This window comes from Aedes aegypti, chromosome 3 (genome assembly GCF_002204515.2).
Source record: "Aedes aegypti strain LVP_AGWG chromosome 3, AaegL5.0 Primary Assembly, whole genome shotgun sequence".
In the NCBI taxonomy this organism is placed as follows: Eukaryota; Metazoa; Arthropoda; class Insecta; order Diptera; family Culicidae; genus Aedes; species Aedes aegypti.
The window spans coordinates 214,643,602-214,662,361 of NC_035109.1; the positions used below are offsets into that span (position 1 = coordinate 214,643,602).

At 38.5% G+C, this 18,760-nt stretch overlaps 1 protein-coding gene across 6 annotated transcripts in view; it reads right to left on the reverse strand.

The window, feature by feature from the left end:
• The window catches only part of LOC5570029 (phosphatidylinositol 4-kinase alpha), a 46,398-nt gene extending 30,915 nt beyond the window's left edge, over positions 1–15,483 (reverse strand). For 3 of the 6 annotated variants that reach the window (XM_021851966.1, XM_021851965.1, XM_021851964.1), the window contains exons 1-7: positions 15,307–15,483; positions 15,018–15,231; positions 4,906–5,667; positions 4,636–4,845; positions 3,498–3,560; positions 3,159–3,259; positions 2,927–3,089 (exon numbers count right to left, since the gene is read on the reverse strand). In XM_021851966.1, coding sequence (XP_021707658.1) covers positions 2,927–3,089; positions 3,159–3,259; positions 3,498–3,560; positions 4,636–4,845; positions 4,906–5,667; positions 15,018–15,231; positions 15,307–15,396 — 1,603 coding nt within the window. In that variant the 5' untranslated portion in view covers positions 15,397–15,483. The remainder of the gene's footprint in view (positions 1–2,926; positions 3,090–3,158; positions 3,260–3,497; positions 3,561–4,635; positions 4,846–4,905; positions 5,668–15,017; positions 15,232–15,306) is intronic. The other 3 variants (XM_001658869.2, XM_021851969.1, XM_021851967.1) reach the window with 1 other exon arrangement.
• Between the last annotated feature and the right edge of the window lie 3,277 nt (positions 15,484–18,760).

Here is an 18,760-nt window from a genome sequence, read left to right on the forward strand (position 1 = left end):
CGCAATTTATCAATGTTGGTAGTTCTGTTTTTCTTTTGTTCTATGTTATTTGACAGCTCGAAACTCAGCCCGATTAGTGAAAGTCTTTCACTAAGTGGGCTACAGGTTTAGTGCAACGAACGAAAGTTGAATGTATTTTCAATTTGGTCAAGAAATTTCTTTACTTTTCTTGTGGAAAAAACCATACGGTTCAACTAAAAGCTGATTACCATTGATTTGCACTGGCGAATCATCAGTTGGCTGCTAACTTGGATACTACTCTGAGAATTGTTGTTTATTCCTAGTACTTGTATCCTTCTTCGGTGCCAGTGGATAGGTTCGGGAGAATTTGGAATCAGTTTTAAAAATATGTTTAAGGTGATTATAAAACGAAGTCAAACTTTGAATTTTCAAGTGGACAAGACGAAAGTCTCGCGTTCAGTATCATAAGGGCGTAACTGCAGTGATCGATTTCTCTTCATCGATTTTCTCTTTAGCTAATTTCTTAGCCGGGCGACTGTTTTCGACAGCTATTTTTGGCTCCGTAGAAAGTACTCATCATCTTCCATCGTACTGCACCGTAAAATGTTTCGAAAATCGATTGAATTTCGTGCAATAAGGCAAAGAGAAAATCGACGAAGAGAAATCGATCACTGCAGATACGCCTGTATGATACTCAACGCGAGAAGTATCTGACAACAGTTCGCGTTGAAAACCAATCAAATTGCTTGCTTGCTGGTGGTGACCAATGGGATAGATTTTTTACGCGGAGCGCTGTTTGGTTCTCAAGTCTTGTGTTCTTGAAAATTTCAGGTGTGGCTTCGATCTATAATCACCTTAAACAACACAATTTGGGGTGCAAGTTTGAGAAAATCTCCAAAGACTAAATATAAAGATTTTTTACAAAGTCTCAATAGTTTATGAAAAAATAGACATGTACATAGAATAGTCTGAATTTTTTCTTGATTCTTAGTTTGATTCAGATTTTTTTAGTCCGAAGAAACTTACGTAAAGTGAGCGTCCTTCTACATCTTTTCCAGTTTTCTGGTTCAAATCATCAAGCCCATCAGAGCTTAGCTCATGTATTTCTCAATTAATATATATATTGCTCAGTCGTATATTTTTACTTCAAACTCGAAAACACTTTTATTCCTTCAATTTGATGCACGCAGACTTTAACATTCATAGAAAAGGTATTTTTCAATCTCATGTTAAAATTTTGTAAATTTCCAAATTTTATTTTATGAAGTTCGGATAAAAAAGATTAATCCAAACTATTGATAAACAATCAATGTACTATTGGAAATTAACTTTTTTTTTGAATATGATTTCAAAAAGTTTCTTCCATTTGGAACATTGTTCGTTCGAATACTTTCAATATAAACATTGAACACTTCTTTCGTAGAGAAAATTGTCGATTAAAGTCGTGTGAAGAAAAGGCTTTAAACGCTAGTTCAAACTAAATTATGTGGATGAACTCGTTTAAATTTTGTTTTAAATCATTGTGTATCATTTGAGGCACATCATCAAATTGTGTAATAAAACGTTATCTTGCTAAAATATACCAAAATTAATAAATTTTAATTATGTACATTAGACAGTTTCACAAAAATCAAAATTTCTGGGATTCAACCAGTCACCCCCTAGTCCTAGTTGCAATACTAAAACAAACTACCAGGCAAATTTTCATCCAATTTGGAGAAGATTAGGAGGTGCCTCAAGTCGAATTTGTGTTTTTTGGCCAATTTTTACATTCCAAAAATTCTAACGAGAATTTGGAAAAAGGAAAATCAAAATAAATACCACTAGTTGAACGTATTATTAGTACTTTACAACTTTTGAGAACACAGACATCGATCAGTCGGTTCTTTGGGTTAGCTAATTTACCGTTGGAAAGGTAAAAGCTAACGATTGTCATCGGGAAAACCCACGAGATTCTAACGGCAGCAATGGGTCGATCGGTGTCCAGTTGTAAAACCTCGTATGAGATTTCGTTAGTAGTCGCTAATGCAACCTAATGGTACAAATAAAAAAAGTGCTTCATCGCGTTGGAGAACATCTGTTGTTGCTGAGCAAGAAAGGCTTTCATATATGGAGAGCACTCGATGATACATTCCGAATTCGGTGCTTGATCGGGCCATGTAGGTGGGGTAATTTATATTGGGCAGCTGCTGCTCCAGCTGAGCGATCCTGTATCTCGGCTTTGGAGGGCTTTGATATGAGAGTCTATTCGCTTAATCAAGACGATTATTACCTAATTGGGACTTGTAAGCACATTCGTACCCGGGGACGAACTTCCCACCACGGCTGCTATGGTATTCGGGGCCAGAGGTTGGTTCTTTCTCCCCACAATTCTTGCGGCCTGCCCGTAGGAGACCTCTTGGTCAACACGCACTCTCTCGATGTCGACCTGACGTTTAAATTTCGGACAGGATTTTTCGCTGATTCCGTGATCGATCGACTTGCACTTTCCGCACTGAAATGTGAAAATTATCGTGCATTCACTATCCTAAACACCGCCTACAAAGTGTTATCCCAGATTATCTTCCTTTGTGGAACCTTCGTGAAACCTTCGAAAACAGTTATCCCAGATTATCTTCCTTCGTGGAACCTTCGTAAAACCTTCGAAAACGAAAGGATTGCGAATAGATATTGTCCAAAACTGTATTAGAGGAAGTATAGTTATACGCAAAAAAACTGTTCTTCATTTTTTTTTCCAAGATTTGAATCGAATTTTATAAAGAATGTCTCTACCCAAAAGTGTTCGTAAGGTAGAAATCGTTCAAAATTACTTAAAAACGGTTACATTTGGGCAATGCTAACTTTAATTCATTCATTGGTATACATGCCTTAAGCACTATTCGTCCATCAGAAATACTATGTTAAGTTCTGTCTTTATCCATCATTATATGTGCTACGGATTTCTCAAAACATCAAACTAACTTACCGACAATCCTAAATGGAGCATTCTCTTTGTCTTTCTTGTTCTGCGCCTGCGATTGGGCGTGGAGCTTCGTCAATATAGGACTGGGATCAACGAGAAAGTCTCGTAGATATGATATCGAAGTTCCAGCAATGTTTGGAAATTTCTGTGCCAATTTGCCCAAACCCTGTTGAGAGAGTATAAAGAATATAGTAATGATAACAGATAACAAATTACGTCCAATCCACCGCCTTACCTCCAAGCAAACCATTAGTAACGGCATATGATCCATCACCACTTTGTGTCCCAACACGGAGTTGAGTTTCTGATACAAACGACTACACAGTTTATCAGCCTCTGAAATGGAAGAGAAAGATCATTTAGCAAACAAACAATAACAGCTGCTTCAAACAGAACTAAGCAAATTGCAATCACGACGGTAAAGCAGCTACAGCAAAGTTTAAACTAAAGGGATAGAATGAAAAAAATCAAATCAATCGAAAATTATAAAGAAGAAATAAAAACAAAATAGAACAACCAATTGAAAACAGGAGGGAATCCTCATCAAGGGGAATCATCAAACGGAAAACACTACCACCTAGCTCCAGCAAACAAGACAAACTCTGTTGCAGTGAAGATAAAGTATAATCATCGTCCACTGTAATTGATATAGATAGAGAAACGTAACAGAAGATGAAATTAAAATGAACTTAGGAAAAGCGAATAGCGAACAGTATGTAGTCGAAACGAAATATTCAATGATGATGACCATAAATACTGTTGAAAAGTATGAAAATGACCATTTGATTTGTGATTGCCAAAATGACCCTGTATTCTATAACCAAAATCATTTAAATCATTTAAAACAAGTAGAGTAAGGCAGATATTTAAACTTGTTTTACCCCTTTGTATGTTTTCTATACAATATGAGCCCAAAGCACCTTGAAGAGTTGTAACTGTTTTTTTAGTGAATCCATTTGCGTGATCGTTTCACACGTTGGTGCGTTTGCGCGAGATTTTTTTATGTGCGCATGTCTTTTCCATACAACTTTAAAATAGTTCTCTACAGTAATTTTCTTGAAAATAGTACCTCGTCTGTGGCTTGGGGTCACATCGCGAAAGTTAAAAGGATCTTTTATATTTTAACTTAAAAGGGGATAGTGTGGCGGGGGATGTAGTTTTTGAACAAATAGCCAAATTTTGAATTGCGAGTGGCAAAAAAATTGAACTTTCCATAGAAGTTTATGACACTGATTGCAATACTCCAAGGACTGTATAAAAAATCCTTGATTAGTTTCTTTTTACAACATTTTACTATCTTTGTATTTATAAACGTGCTATAAACATATTAAGAAAATAATGAAACTTTACTCTGAATAACCTTTAAAATAAGGAGAAATGCTTGTTGATTTTTTTTAGTTTGCCGAAACTCAGAAAGATTTTTCCTGAAATGTTGAAATAACCTTAAATTAATCCCTCACGAACATTGGTTGAAATGCTACATCAACAACAATTGATGGAACGCGAATATTTTGACCCCTAACTACTTCTGAACTTTCTATTATGCGAGTAATATCAGTTGAAGTTTGGATTTGGGGTCAGATCCCAAGGCACAGACAACGTAACTATTTGTTTGGCACAGACAGAAGGTTTAAACTACGGATATGAAAGTTGCAATGACTCTCTGTCCCTTATCTTGTCACAAGTGTTATGCGAAATTATTTCAAACTCACCCGTTTCATCTCCGATGGCCCACACCAGGAGATCGACGCAAGCCGCATTGGCCATCACGTTGATCTTGTACTTGTTCACCACGATGTTGGACGGATCGTTCACTTTGTCCAGGGTGCTGTCGTGTTGTTTGTTCTGCAACTCGGTTTGTCCGATCAGGAACAGCCGTTTCACAAATTCCTGGACGTCCTTGGTGAACGGGGTGGGAAGATCTGAAACGAGCAAGAGTATTGATTTGAATACAAGGGACGTTGCCTAATTCAACGACAAACCTGTTTGATTCTGTAGGATTTCCCTCAAAAGGGTAACCATTACCAAATTGATCGTCTCCGAAACGCTCTTGTATCCGTAGGGTTTGATTTGATGTAAGGAATAGATATCCCCCGCCTGTTCGTCCAGATGTTCTAGGGTTTCTTTGGTAAGAAGCTTTTTAGCCAATGCAAAAATAGCCTGAAGATGATTGATGGGGAACTGCAAACGATTTTTCTTCTCCGGGGAGTCACAGAACCGCATATTGGGGAACTGGTTGAAGCTGGATCCATACTTCGAGAAGAAATACGTTGTCGGGTCGTACGGAACCGAGTAATAGGAATTTAGTTTCTTAGCATTATTCTTGGGAGTCTTCTCTTCGTTCAGTTCAGCGGTCAGGCTTCCCGACATGGATCTTGGAATAATCGATCTAAACTGGCTGATGGTATTGTTCGGTTTCGACTCCAAACTGACCAATGGAGTTTCCTGGGACTTTGGCGAAGGTATTTCGTCGCGGGGGAACAATCGGCACAGCAAAGGAGGATCAGCCGTAGCATATCTTCCCATAGAGCGACCCAATCCTAGCAGAAGTGGAACTGTGGCTTTGCATAAGATAATCGGTGGTAGGCTGCTGCTTTCCTTGCTCCCCTTGATCATATTCGTTAGCACGGTCAGCACTTCCACTTGGTTGACGATTATTTCGTCGCGACTTTCCGGACATCCCACGGCAATATCCGACAGCAAGCTGTTCAAGCAGAAGCAAAACTTTTCCGCAATCGGTATTTCTGAAACGTAAAAAAAACACAAACTCAAGTTTCATTTCAAAGGGGAACCATTAAGCAAGGTGTGCTCAAACATACCTACATATTATCGAACTTGCATGAACCTCTTTTGAATCTTTTTTACCTATAGTAGCCTTAGTCATGAAAAGCTTGAGGCAAAACTTCATTAATCGATGAAAATTTGAAAAAAGGCAAATTTTGTACTTTTGACCTAGGGTATCCGTCCTATTTTGGAGGACTTATGCACGGTGTTGAAAGTAAACGTATTTCAGTGCCCAAAACCTATTTTTTTTTTCATATTTTGCGATGTGAAGTATTGAAACTATCTTTTTTCTGCAGTATAGTGAAGTAAAAGAGCAAATTTTTAAATTGAACTTACATTTTTAACATACATCTGAAGCTTTTCCTTTGTCTTATTATTGCGGTTACTGCCCATACTCGCATAACAGTTCCATATGAATTTTATCCATTTTTTATCGAGCTCCGTGAAAAATGTTTATCTTTTAATCTTTTTTGGTATATCCTGGGAGAAAAAACTTCTTATTTTTTCTATAAGACATCTGAGAGTTTCCATGACAAATATTTTAAAATTATTATATGATTCAAGACAACCATATTTTAAAAAAAATTGCTCATTGAAGGAATTGCTTAAGAAATTCTTCAAAGATAAAGTGCACAAAATGTGACTAGTAAATTGCATTGAAGAGATCAACTGAAAAGTTCCATTGAAACATTGGACAAATGTATTTGAAACCAAGAAATGAATAAAAATAAATAGTTCAGCGATTACCACTTTTATTTATTTAAAAATATACATTTCACTAACATTTCATTAATGGTTCTGCTTATAAAATCCAGTAGTTTCTGCGAATGCATCTTTGGTCATTTAAACATATTTTTTATCAAGAATTATTTGCAACCTCTTCAAGGTTACCTCAAGGCTATTAGACAATTCTGAAGAAGTCAGAAGTCTTACCAGTAATTTATAATTGTTAATTGATACTTGAGTATTAATGACATTTTTTTTCGCATGACAATTTCGATAGATAATTATTGCAGATATCACCAAAAGACTTTCGAAAAGAATCGTTGCATTATTGTATCTTGAGATAAGAATGAAAAACGACTTGTTCGTTTGACGTGCGAACAGAAAGAGAAAATTTTATTCAAACCAAAGTCATGGCTTACTTATGGACCGATGCACGAGTTCACTATTTGACGTTTGAGCGGTGCCGTGTTATTTATATGGCCATGGTAACAAGTGAATCTGGCACCGCTCAAACGTCAAATTCATGAACTCGTGCATCGGTCCATATCTAACACTCCTCCTTACGCTAGGACTCCTATGGACCGATGCACGAGTTCACTATTTGACGTTTAAGCGGTGCCGTGTTATTTATGTGCCCATGGCAACGCGTGAATTTGGCACCGCTTAAACGTCAGATTAGTGAACTCGTGCATCGGTCCATGGACGGATGCACGAGTTCACTAATTTGACGTTTGAGCGGTGCCGAATTCACTCGTTGCCATAGTCACATAAATAACACGGCACCGCTCAAACGTCCATGGACCGATGCATGAGTTCACTAATTTGACGTTTGAGCGGTGACGAATTCGCTAGATGCCATGGTCACATAAATAACACGGCTCCGCTCAAACGTCAACTAGTGAACTCGTGCATTGGTCCATGGCTTCACGATTCTTCTCAAGCTTCATGCGTGATAATGTTTTCGTGAGGCCATCGACGAGTTGATTGTCCGATTAAATATAATTGATATTTATTATTTTTCTTTCCAGCGCACCCCGTATGTAATGGTAACGGATGTCGATGTGCTTTGTCCGAGGGTTGCATCCACCGTTCTTAACAATCGCAATGGTGCTCTGGTTATCGCAGTTGATGGATATTGGACCCGTCACTCCGAATTGTGCCACCACGATGCTTCTTGAACAGTAGCAGACAGTGCCATATACTCTGCCTTGCAGGTCGATAAGGCAATCGTCGGTTGACGCTTGCAGCGCCACGAAAAAGCTGCCCCTTGCAGCGTGAAAACGTAGCCGTTGGTGGATTTTCTGTCGTCCACGTCGGCCACCCAGTCTGCGTCACTGTAAACGTTGTTGTTGTTGTCGCCATCCTTGCGGTACACCAACTTCATCGATGCTGTTCCGCGCAAGTAGCGAAAAAGAGTTTTCACAGCACCCCAGTGCTGCATTTCGGGATTGGAGTTGTACCGACTCAACTTATTCACGGCATACATAATGTCTGGTCGAGTACACTGAGCGAGGTAAATCAGGCTTCCAACTGCTTCCTGGTACGGAATGTTGCCCACCTGCTTCGCTTCTTGATCCGTCTTGGGAGACATGTCCTTCGTGAGCTTGTCAGTTATCGGCACCTTCGCTGGTTTACAGTTCGTCATTTTGAACTTTGCCAGCATCGCTTCCACGTAGGCTTCCTAATCAAGCGAAATGGTTCCATCCGTTCGGGTGATCCGGATTACAAGGCAGTTTACCGCACCAAGATCCTTCATACGGAAATGACCACTCAGTAACGCCTTCGTTCGCTCAATCTATCCGCTGTCATTGGAGAATATCATGACCTCATCAACGTAGACTGTCACGAATATCATGCTGCTACCTTCGATGCGATAGTACACGCAGGGATCGTAATTCGCATGTTGTCCAGCTTCTGGTTCCAGACTCGACTGGACTGCTTCAGCCCGTATAGCGCCTTATTGAGGCAACACACCATGGATGGATTCCGCCGATCGACGAACAGCGGAGACAGCTCCATGTAGATTTTTTCCGTCAGTTCACCTTGGAGAAAAGCGGTGACAGCATCCATCTGTTGAACCTCCAAATTGTGTTTCGCCGCCATAGCGAACAGATATCGTAGCGAATTGTGACGGACTACCGGGGAATAAGTTTCGTCATAATCTACCCCTTTTTGTTGCGAAAACCCTTCGATCACAAGTCGCGCCTTGTGTCAATCAAGGTTTCCATTGGCATCTAGCTTCGTAGACTCATTTACAACGGATCGCCTTCCTACCCTCAGGAAGTTCCATCAAGCTCCCCGTTTCGTTCGCCATATGAGCGTCAAACTCCTCCTGCATGGAAACCTTCCATTTGTCCGAATTGACTCGACTCATTGTTTGTTGAAGCGTTCGTCACTAAACCGATGTCGCTCTCATTGATGAACGTTACATCTCGGCTTCTTGATATAGTCTTCGTTGCACCGCCGTCGAAACTGCTTCTGCCCAAAACGATTTTTTCATGTTGCCGGATATCAAACTTATCCAAGTAGCCCTGGAATTTCTTGTTGGTATACTCCTGAGACGAGACTCGCGAAGAGGAAAAAAAGCAACGTCATATGCAGCCCAGATTTCGCTGTCAGATGCAGCCAGTTGATTTTGTGGGCGAATATGTGGAGAGTATTGGAATCATTAATAAAAAAAATAATTCAGCGAAATATTCCATTTGATTTGCGCTGACGAAACTAAATCGAAACAAGCAAAACATTTGTTATTGCAATGTTTACTGCGTTTGCGGATGTGAAATTTAACTTGAAAAGGTTTTCTGAACTTGGAACGATGCAATCGCAATTCATCTTTGCCATTGAGTTCATGTAAAAGCTTGAACATCTTGCTCACAAATTTGTGTAAACACAGAATCGAAGAAGAAAATCTTAGCAACCGTAGAAAAAGAAGACCGACTTCGCGAGTCTCGTCTCAGGTATACTCCAGCCCGTTGTCGGTTTGGATGGTTTTGATTTTCTAGCCGGTCTGCCTCTCAGCCATCACGTGGAAACACCCTCAAAATTTTACCTTCGCATTTCGCGTGATTTGTCGTCCACAAACAGGATGTAGTACCTGCTACCTCCTAGCGACGGTACCTCTATCGGACCGCAAATATCCGAGTGAACGACCCCCAGTAATTTCTTAATAAAACAATTGTTTTGATTAAAGCCGACGTTTCGAGCATTTCATCCACTCACACTAAAGATAAATACGGCCACGGGCTTTATCGGAAGAGTATTCCGTCTGTCGTCGTGCAAGTCTACAAATGAGAAGAAGGAGTTGGTTCGAGAAAACTTGCTCATTAACAACTAACCTAGTTCATTGATAAATCGGTTAATTAACCGATATATCAACAAGAACACGAATACAGAAAACAATAACAGCAATGCGAGTCTCGAACCAAAAGCATATCGATCCCTTCATCATGTCGAAAATCTCACTCCAGCTCTCAACAAGGTGATTCGTAGAAATTTTCCGAATGTTCAGTTGGGCTTCAAATGCGTCAAAACCAACAGGTTGTTGTTTTCAAAGCTCAAAGATACAACACCGCATCTGCATAAAAGGAATGTGATTTATCGCATTCCTTGCGCTGACTGTGACTGTGCTTATATTGGGCTGACCACACAACAGCTGAAAAACCGCCTCTCTGGGCATCGATCTCTCATAAATCGATACACAGAGTTAAGGCAAACCGATCCTACAAGAGCGATTGAGAGGATTGATGAATTCAAAAAAACGGCTCTAATGGAACATGCAATTGATAATGATCATCGATTCGATCTGTCGAAAACAAGAATCCTTGACCAAGACAGCCGATTACAAGCGTTGCAAATCCTTGAAATGTGTCACATTTTCTGTGACACCAAAACGGTCAATTTTAGGACCGATACAAGTAATTTGAGCGTTGTGTATTCAGGTTTTCTGCACTCAATCGCAAATTGAGTGGACAACAGAATACTATTACTTTATGTTTAATGTGTTCTTGTCCTTTTCGTCTGTTCCACACAATCTCCCTGAGTTGGTAACTCATTGACATTTTGTTTTAAAACTGTTTAGATGTGCTCGGGTCAAAGCTGTGTAAGTTTGTGCTCCGTTAAAATGATATAAAGTTAATGTAAATTATATCATTATGTCCGAAATTTATTTGTAATTCCAGTGTAATGTTGTTAGCCGGTCGTTCCATGTTTGTTCAAATCCACTTGACTTAAAAGCAATTGACGATGTAAGTAATTTTAATTATTGTTCGGACTTGACTTTAACAATAGCATAATTTTGTAAAATTGTAGTTTGCCCTGAAGATGAGCAAATAAATGCTCGAAACGTCGGCTTTAATCAAAACAATTGTTTTATAAAGAAACCCGAGGACCGAAAATACGCCAAGAAATCTCGAAAAGCAGTCTCGACGGTCGATATCCCACCAGTTCAAATTCAAGTTATGTCTGATGTTCTGCCAAAATTTCATACAAATTGGTCCATGAATAACTGAGATATAGCTTACCAAAGTTGGTCATTTTGTATGGAAAATCGAAAAAGTTGCAGATGTTTTGTCCAATACTGTATATCGCCTCCAGAAGGATTTTTCGCGACATCTCATACGTGATTTCGTTGTACATACATTCTGATTGTCTGGGAAACAGCTCCCAAACTAAAAAGAAAATGAAAAAAGTAGTAATCGGGAATTCAACTCGCGACCTTTTGACCACGCTTGAGCTCTCTCGGCTGTCTCACCATCTTCGCAAATTAGTTGATGAAAGTTGATGAATGTATCTCAGAATCGCTTCGATGGTTGGCGGTTTCATCAAGAAATTATTGAAAGAGCAGTCAACAATGCGGAGCTTCCTCTCGGTCGCCTGATTGTTGAGCGTGGCTGGGTTTATTTTGTGGAACAAATGTTTGTGTTCCACAACACATGTGTATGGAACACATTCACACATGATTCTGTGAAATTCTAGCGGATTAAACTCAAATTTAGTGGGAAGGGCCATGATTGGTTGACAGATGGTAAGATTAGCTTCAGCTGTTGGCTAACGCTTGTAATTTTTGAATGCCTGTCACAATTTTCCGTCGATTTCCAAATTGCGTGCTGCTTAATATTCACAAATTTTTGCTGTGTAGCTGAACAATGTGGATTTCAAGGGTTATTTTGAATGTTTCTGTCAAAATCTTGAGAATGCTGAATTTCTATCTGGCTCGTGGGATATTATAGCGAGAACCTACGAATTTCCTTTGATTTCATATGATTTGAAGCTTCCTAAACATAATTAAAACTTATTTCATTTTTTTTTGTGGTACATATTCAGTTGGAGCTGCCTGACAGCTTAACTTGTCAAGGCTGAACCCTCGGTCTGGCTTTTGCCAAGTTTCCCCTCTACCAGGACCAATACTCAGACGGACTAAGCAATGGCGCCCACATGAACACTGCTTTTTTTATTAGTATTGTGACGTGGTAGTTTTTGAAAAGTACCCATATTCCCTTGCTTCTGAGAAAAGGAAGCATTGTGAAAATCAGCAGCTCCATCAGAATTTGTTTGAAATAGTAGTGTAGTAGTGTCATTACTAATACTGTCTAGTCGAAATGGTTTTGAATAATTTGTCATTCAAGTGCTATTCTGATTACTCCTGTCTTTTACGTAAGATTAGAGTCTTAAATGTCAATTGTCGTCAAGTCTTAACAAAATTAGGTTGTTTAGTAAAAGTTCTAGTTAATTTCATTTTTTGTTGTTAAAAGTATTTATTGGTCATTACGTTCATATAAAGTCGCTTTCCTTGTCTGTTCAACATTTTTTCGAAACTAGCAAGTGTACCCTACACTGAGCCAATTTATCCGATTATATTTATCTGGAAAATCATATACACGCATCAGAATTCATATTTGATAGGTTTCATTAACACCCAATAAAGACTATATGAAGGTCCAATGAGGTTTAAATAATAACAATATGGAAATCGTTGGAATTTCACATATAACTTATTGGACATCGTTTATCCATTAAATCATTGAAAAATCAGATACATGGTATATGATTTTCTATTGTGAAAAAAATCTGTGTTTATATTTAGTGACACGATGGCGGCCACTGCATTCATTTCGCTAGCAGATAAAGGATTTGCGACGAATTCTTGCAAGTTTTTTAAGGTAAGCGGGTAAATATCAGTTTTTCAATAATTTAATAGTTTTATGTATATATTTTAGAATGTGGAACCATTATTTACTTCTCGTTGAAGAATTGAGCTTCTAATTCCATACAACTGAGAACTTGATGAAGTTCTGCTCGACGATATCTATAGATATAGGTGAGTTATTTTATTCGGCAGTTAGTTTTGAGCTTAAATTGTGTTAACATGGTTTTATTGTTTTAGATTTATATACCGACCATGCTACAACAAAAATCCCTTTTGTTCAAGTTGCAGTAGTTACTGTGAGATGGCTTTGCAGGTAGTGGATCCAAATACCCGAATGATAAAAAAATTGAAGACTGGAGAAGTACTTGGCCCTTCTCAAACCATTCTAACTAATAAATCTTTTTCGGTTATTCTAATATTATCTTAAATAAATAATTTTAAAATGTAGTACTTGAACGTATTTTTATTTTTGAAAATTTATTTCAAATAATCTTGTAGTAAATGCCATTTGAAAACCATTTCAGTTTTATTAAAGAATCAATTATTATCTATATTAGTTTTGGACGAAATGTATATTATTTTGTCTATGATACCAACTTCCATTGGATTCCATATCCATCGTCTTAATGCTTGAAAGGTATGTGATTTCCATAATGAACTCTATCTATACGATTTGTAAATAAGAGTTATGTGAAAAGCATTATGGAAAAAAGCTTTATGTTTTTGGTAATGACTTGAACATGATTACTTCTCAGAGCGTAATGATCGATCTCAGCGTCTTACGTTCCATAGTCATTTTTATAGTGAATATTGAAGAGTAAAGTTACCTTAGACTTCTATTACAGTCTCCTACAAGATTCACTTTTCGGTGACAAATGCAATGCTTCACAAAGCCTACTTTCTACTTGTAAATTTTGTGAAAATGAAGCTGGAATTAGATTAGTTATACCGCTGTTACAAAAGAGGTATTTCTTATTATGGCAATGTAAAAGCCATATTAAAATAAGATTGTCGCCACTTATTTCTACTCAGTGAATCTACTAGTCATTTTCCTAAGAGTTCCTAAGTATTCCCTACGTCGTATATGATAACGATGCATCTAGCTAGCTAATAGTAAGAGTGGCTACTTAAAAAAATAAATAAAAATTAAAACTTATTTCAAATTGAAATGATAAGAAGCTTACTTGTAATAATGGGATCACATTTGTGCATCATGCTTTCTTCATCCAGCGCACTGGTCTCAGGTCTAGCACCTCTCTTCTATACTATTTTGTTATCATCCCTATATGAATTTTATATCCATATTTCTATGGAAAATCCTGCTAAGTTCTATGTCATTATTAGTCATTATAAATACCATCATTTTTGTGAACAGCAATTGGTTTTAGTTGTTTATGCTTGCTTTTGTGACTACAGTCAACTTCAATTAATCAATATGAAATGCTTTATTTTGCAAGAAACATAATTTTGAAGAGCCATTCCCAACTTAAGATATTTAGAAAATTTTGACGGGGTTTTGAGTTCATTAAATTAATTGCAAAAAAAACTGAGTGTTTGCGCCTTAAATGCCGAGAAATGGGGACAAATTAAAATATTAAATTGGAGGATTGTTCAAATTTATGAAACCGCCATCAGCTTGACCGCAGACCATTTTTACCTTGGTTTGTTTTAAATCCAACACCGACATCCAAATGTCGTACGACGGAAGGTGGTTGCATTAAGGTGATTATAGAACGAAGCCATACCTCAAATTTTCAAGAGCACAAGACTTGAGAACCAAACAGCGCTCCGCGTTGAAAATTTATCCCATTGGTCACCACCAGCAAGCAAGTAATTTGATTGATTTTCAACGCGAACTGTTGTCAGATTCTCCAGTCTTGTGCACTTGAAAATTCAACGTTTGGCTTCGTTTTATAATCACCTTAAGCTTTTAATTTTGGCCGATGCAACAGTCAAATCTTAGCCAAAAAATTCGACATCACTATCATTTTACGAAAAAAAATTACAATTATGTTTAGACGCGTTTTTCTCTACATGATGATTTTCCTAATGGGAATGTATTGCGAGTATGGGCAGTAGAGGAACCGATAAAAAATATAGGCTCTTCTTGATGCATCATAAATAGATAAATATTATATCGTTATCAATAATAGCCGTAGAAAATAGAGTTTTCTATTAATCATGAGGAATTAATTGTTATACCGCAATAATGGGAAAATTACCCTGAACCATTTGAGAGTAGTTTATCAACCTGGAAACAGTGCTCCGTACGAATATGAAATTGAGTCACTGTATGCCGCAAGCTTTTCGTGACTTCCAAGGCTAACTTTTAGTGAAAACAGATCAGATGTTTATGCGAGTTCGATAACATTTGTGTTTCAGCACACCGTTTAGGCAACAAATTGTCACAGGCAAGAACCTGTACCCAAAACCACTTACTATCGATTTTGTTGAGCTTGACGTCATCGATCCAAACCGCCTTGGGCAAGGCCTTAGAAAGTCTCAGCAAATACGGAATGATTTCCTTCTCGTACTGATAGCCGCTCTCGAGGAAATACAACCCCAGAGCAATGACCGCGTCCTGGGCCCGGGAATCCAGGCAAAACACTCCGGCTGCATTCTCCTGGGGACAGTATCTGAACAGGGTTTGCACCTAAAAAGTAATTTTCAGACAGTCGATTAGTCATGTTCTTTCGATTGCTTAATTACCACTTTAATAATCGGTTACCTTATCCCATGGTGTCGGTTTTATACGGGCAAGCACGCGAGCTAAACAGTGGACCGTTTTTTGAAAAGAAAACCTATCATTTCCTAGCATAATCTGCGTTTTTCACTAAAGGTTGAATTTCACTCGAATTATTTGTGTATTTTCCGATTCCAAATTTTCACCATTTGACAGTTCCTAAACATATCATCAGGGGTGTTTCAATTTACGTTCTGATTGTTATACAAAGTATAACAGTTTTTCTCAAAACCCACACGGAGACGGAATTCAACTCAATTTTGGGTTGTTTCAACGCAATTCCGTAGTTGAGCCCTGCAGGGTGGGTGTACGGCTGTCAACTACAAACAAAGCTGGCCTAACAATCATCTCTCACGCAGGCCGACCCAAACAGCACATGTCGAAACGCGGGCCATGCCAGGCAACAAATGCTGATGCATTTCAACACTCAAACAGCGAGATGCCTATAGCAGCGTCCCGATCAACCAGCCAGTGTATGTCGATAGCGATCGATGTCGATTCGTTTTGAATCGTTGGCGTTCGCCATCGCTGGACAAAGATCTGTCAAAACCTATAGGGGAGTGATGGTCAAACAGTAGGCCTATTCACATGACGTCCTAAAACAGCTGATCGGGAAGCTCTTTGACAGTTCTTCTATGAAAATGACAGCCTCGTGTATGCACCGGTCCTCCACCGATGTAAACAAATGCATAGACGGACCTGTCACATGAAAAGGCCTCCAAACAGGCTAAGCGCGTTTGCTCGAAAGGACACGCGGCGTACCCCGGAGAAAAAGAACAACCGTGGTTTTGCTCACTATTTACTTCATTCTTATGGTAGATAACATTGTGGCGTTTCATCAAATGCTGTAGTCCATTTTACGAAACGACAATACTGATGGTATTGCTGTTACTTTCACACGTTACGACAACGCTTACTGTCAAAATTTCATTCATAAAATAAGTGATCAGCTGTCCAAAAACGTCTCGTGAAATGGACTATTTTGTTTCTTTCACTGGACTTATTGTTAAAGGCAGGTTTGCTACTGACAAGAAAAGGAATCGCCTATCGCGATGCGTGGAAAATTTCATCCCAGAAATGGTCCAGAAAATCATATTATTCTGATCGCAGTACGCAGTTGAGAAGAAATATCATTTCAAATGGTACTCTCAGTAGGAAATTTCTTGACCCATTCAGTCAAGGAATTTCTTTACTTTTCTTGAGCGGAACAGCATACTTAGCTTAAAACAATATGCTGGGTGTCAACGATGGGGATCTGCTTTCCTATCGAGTGACTGTTCCTTTGTTTTCTCTGCCCAAGTAACCATTAAGCCGTATAAACCGGCCCTAAGTCGGTTCTATAGTCGATTTAAGGGCATGGCTTACAGGGCTAATTGGAACTATATCGTAATTGAGGGCTGCTATAAAGCCATTTTTGGTGAATTATTCGGCTGATAAACCGCCTACTCGTTCCGAGTCACTGATTCAGAGATGTCAAAATTTTATAGCATATGGACTAAGAAAAAAGAAAAAAAAGTTGTTTATTTTCTGCATCGTCTTTTTTTCTATGCTCCTTTTCGGAGTTCTTTTTTTGTGCTTGTTCCAGACTCGAACTTACGAACTCAAGGATCTTATCGGATGATTTCCATTGCATATTCCCACTGCTCCACCGACACACTAATGATTGACATCGCCCAGCATCATATATAAAGTAAAGTTATTTGCAGTAACCATCCAGCAGAAGAAAATTTAATATGCTGGTAATGCCAGCAAGACCATGCAGATAGTTATTTAGACCTGGACTTTTTCTTGGAGATTTCTTACTACCTGGCTGGAGAATGCCCAGAAAGCTGACTAAATATATTTTCTCGAAAAGTAGATTTATGGTACCTCCCAAGATAAAGCTCTCCGCAAACGCTTTCACGATACATTTTGTATTTGTTTCCTTCCCGTTTCCTTCCATTTGCTCGGGTTAGGAAACTCCCAAACCAACTTCATTATCAAAAACTATATTAGGCAAAGGCATTTCACCAGTATTTCCTCTACTCACGCATTAATTTCATTTCAACAAATCTTCAATTCAAGAGTCATGCAATCATGTAAACTACGGTAACATAACATTGGTAACATGTATGAATCAGAAAAATTCTCGCGGAACATTACTAAAGGACCTATCTATCATTGAGAGGCTCTCTTTGTTTACTTTCTCTTTCATTAATAACTGTGTCACATTAACCTCTTCTGTTGCGTTTTTTTGTATGAAACGCTAGTCAAGGAAATTGACTTTTGATCTATAGTGAAAAACTTCCCAAAATCTTTAGTATTCCACTGTTATAATCGAAAGAGAACGAGAGAGAAGAGAATCTCTCATTTGTACATAGGTCTTTTAGTAATGTTCCGCGAGAATTGTTCCCAAATTTCATCATCGTTCATAACTGTTTTGTTTTGGTTGAAATCTGGTTTGCTCTATCCGATATAAACGTCAAGATATTAAGCCGTTTATAAATATTGACAGCCGTAGCATTCGGCTTATAGGCACAGGGTTAACAAGCCTTGTAACATAGCGTCATATACTCATATACGGCTTATTTCAGGGCTTGAAGGTCACAGAGCCTAGAAGCATTTGAAAATGTCTTATAATGCTAGTTGGCACTGCAGAACTGTTTAACGGTTCATATACCGCTTATAACAGTGCTTACTGGTTACCTGGGTACTTATATCCAACAATTCGGCAAATGGTTGAGAACATGGGTATTTGTGAGTACTGAAAATTCTCAGTGTGTTTTCACCAACGTCAGTTTTCAACAACCAGAACATTGATTGACGATTATTATTTACGATGTTTTGAACCAGCATCAATTTCGAACTCTCATCGTCGTTTATTAGTGCTGTTTTCGGAGAAGAACCAAAACTCTGCTCCGCGTAAGTTTCATCCTATATCTGAACCAGCTAGCCATGTTGCAACGAATCTGGTCCGACTGTCATCATTGTTTCGGCAGCGGCGACGCTAAATCTTTGCTAGGATTTACCGGATTTATCTACCAACCAGATTAGCTTTCCGGCTGAATTGTATCACCTGAGTATACTCTTATGACGAGCTGTTAAAGGTGATCGTCTGCTATTGGGACAACTGATGAATCGAATGGATCCTTGTTTATATCATGTCGCTGAAGATTGAGAATGATTCTGGTCCGAATACAGGGCAGAGTGCGTAGAAGTTAGGGCTACATCGCAGAAACAGGGCTAGTGTGGCGTAAGTGTGATTTGTATTGATCCTCGTTTTGGCTGAATATTATGTGTTCTAGTAGGGGAAAATCCACAGTATGTTATGCTTGAAGAACTAATTTGACACACATCATGATGAATAAAAATTAAAGCTAAGGTGTGAGTATCCATATAAACGAGTTAGATTTTCATATTGTCCATAAGCAATCACACTCCCGGGAGGGTAAAATAGATT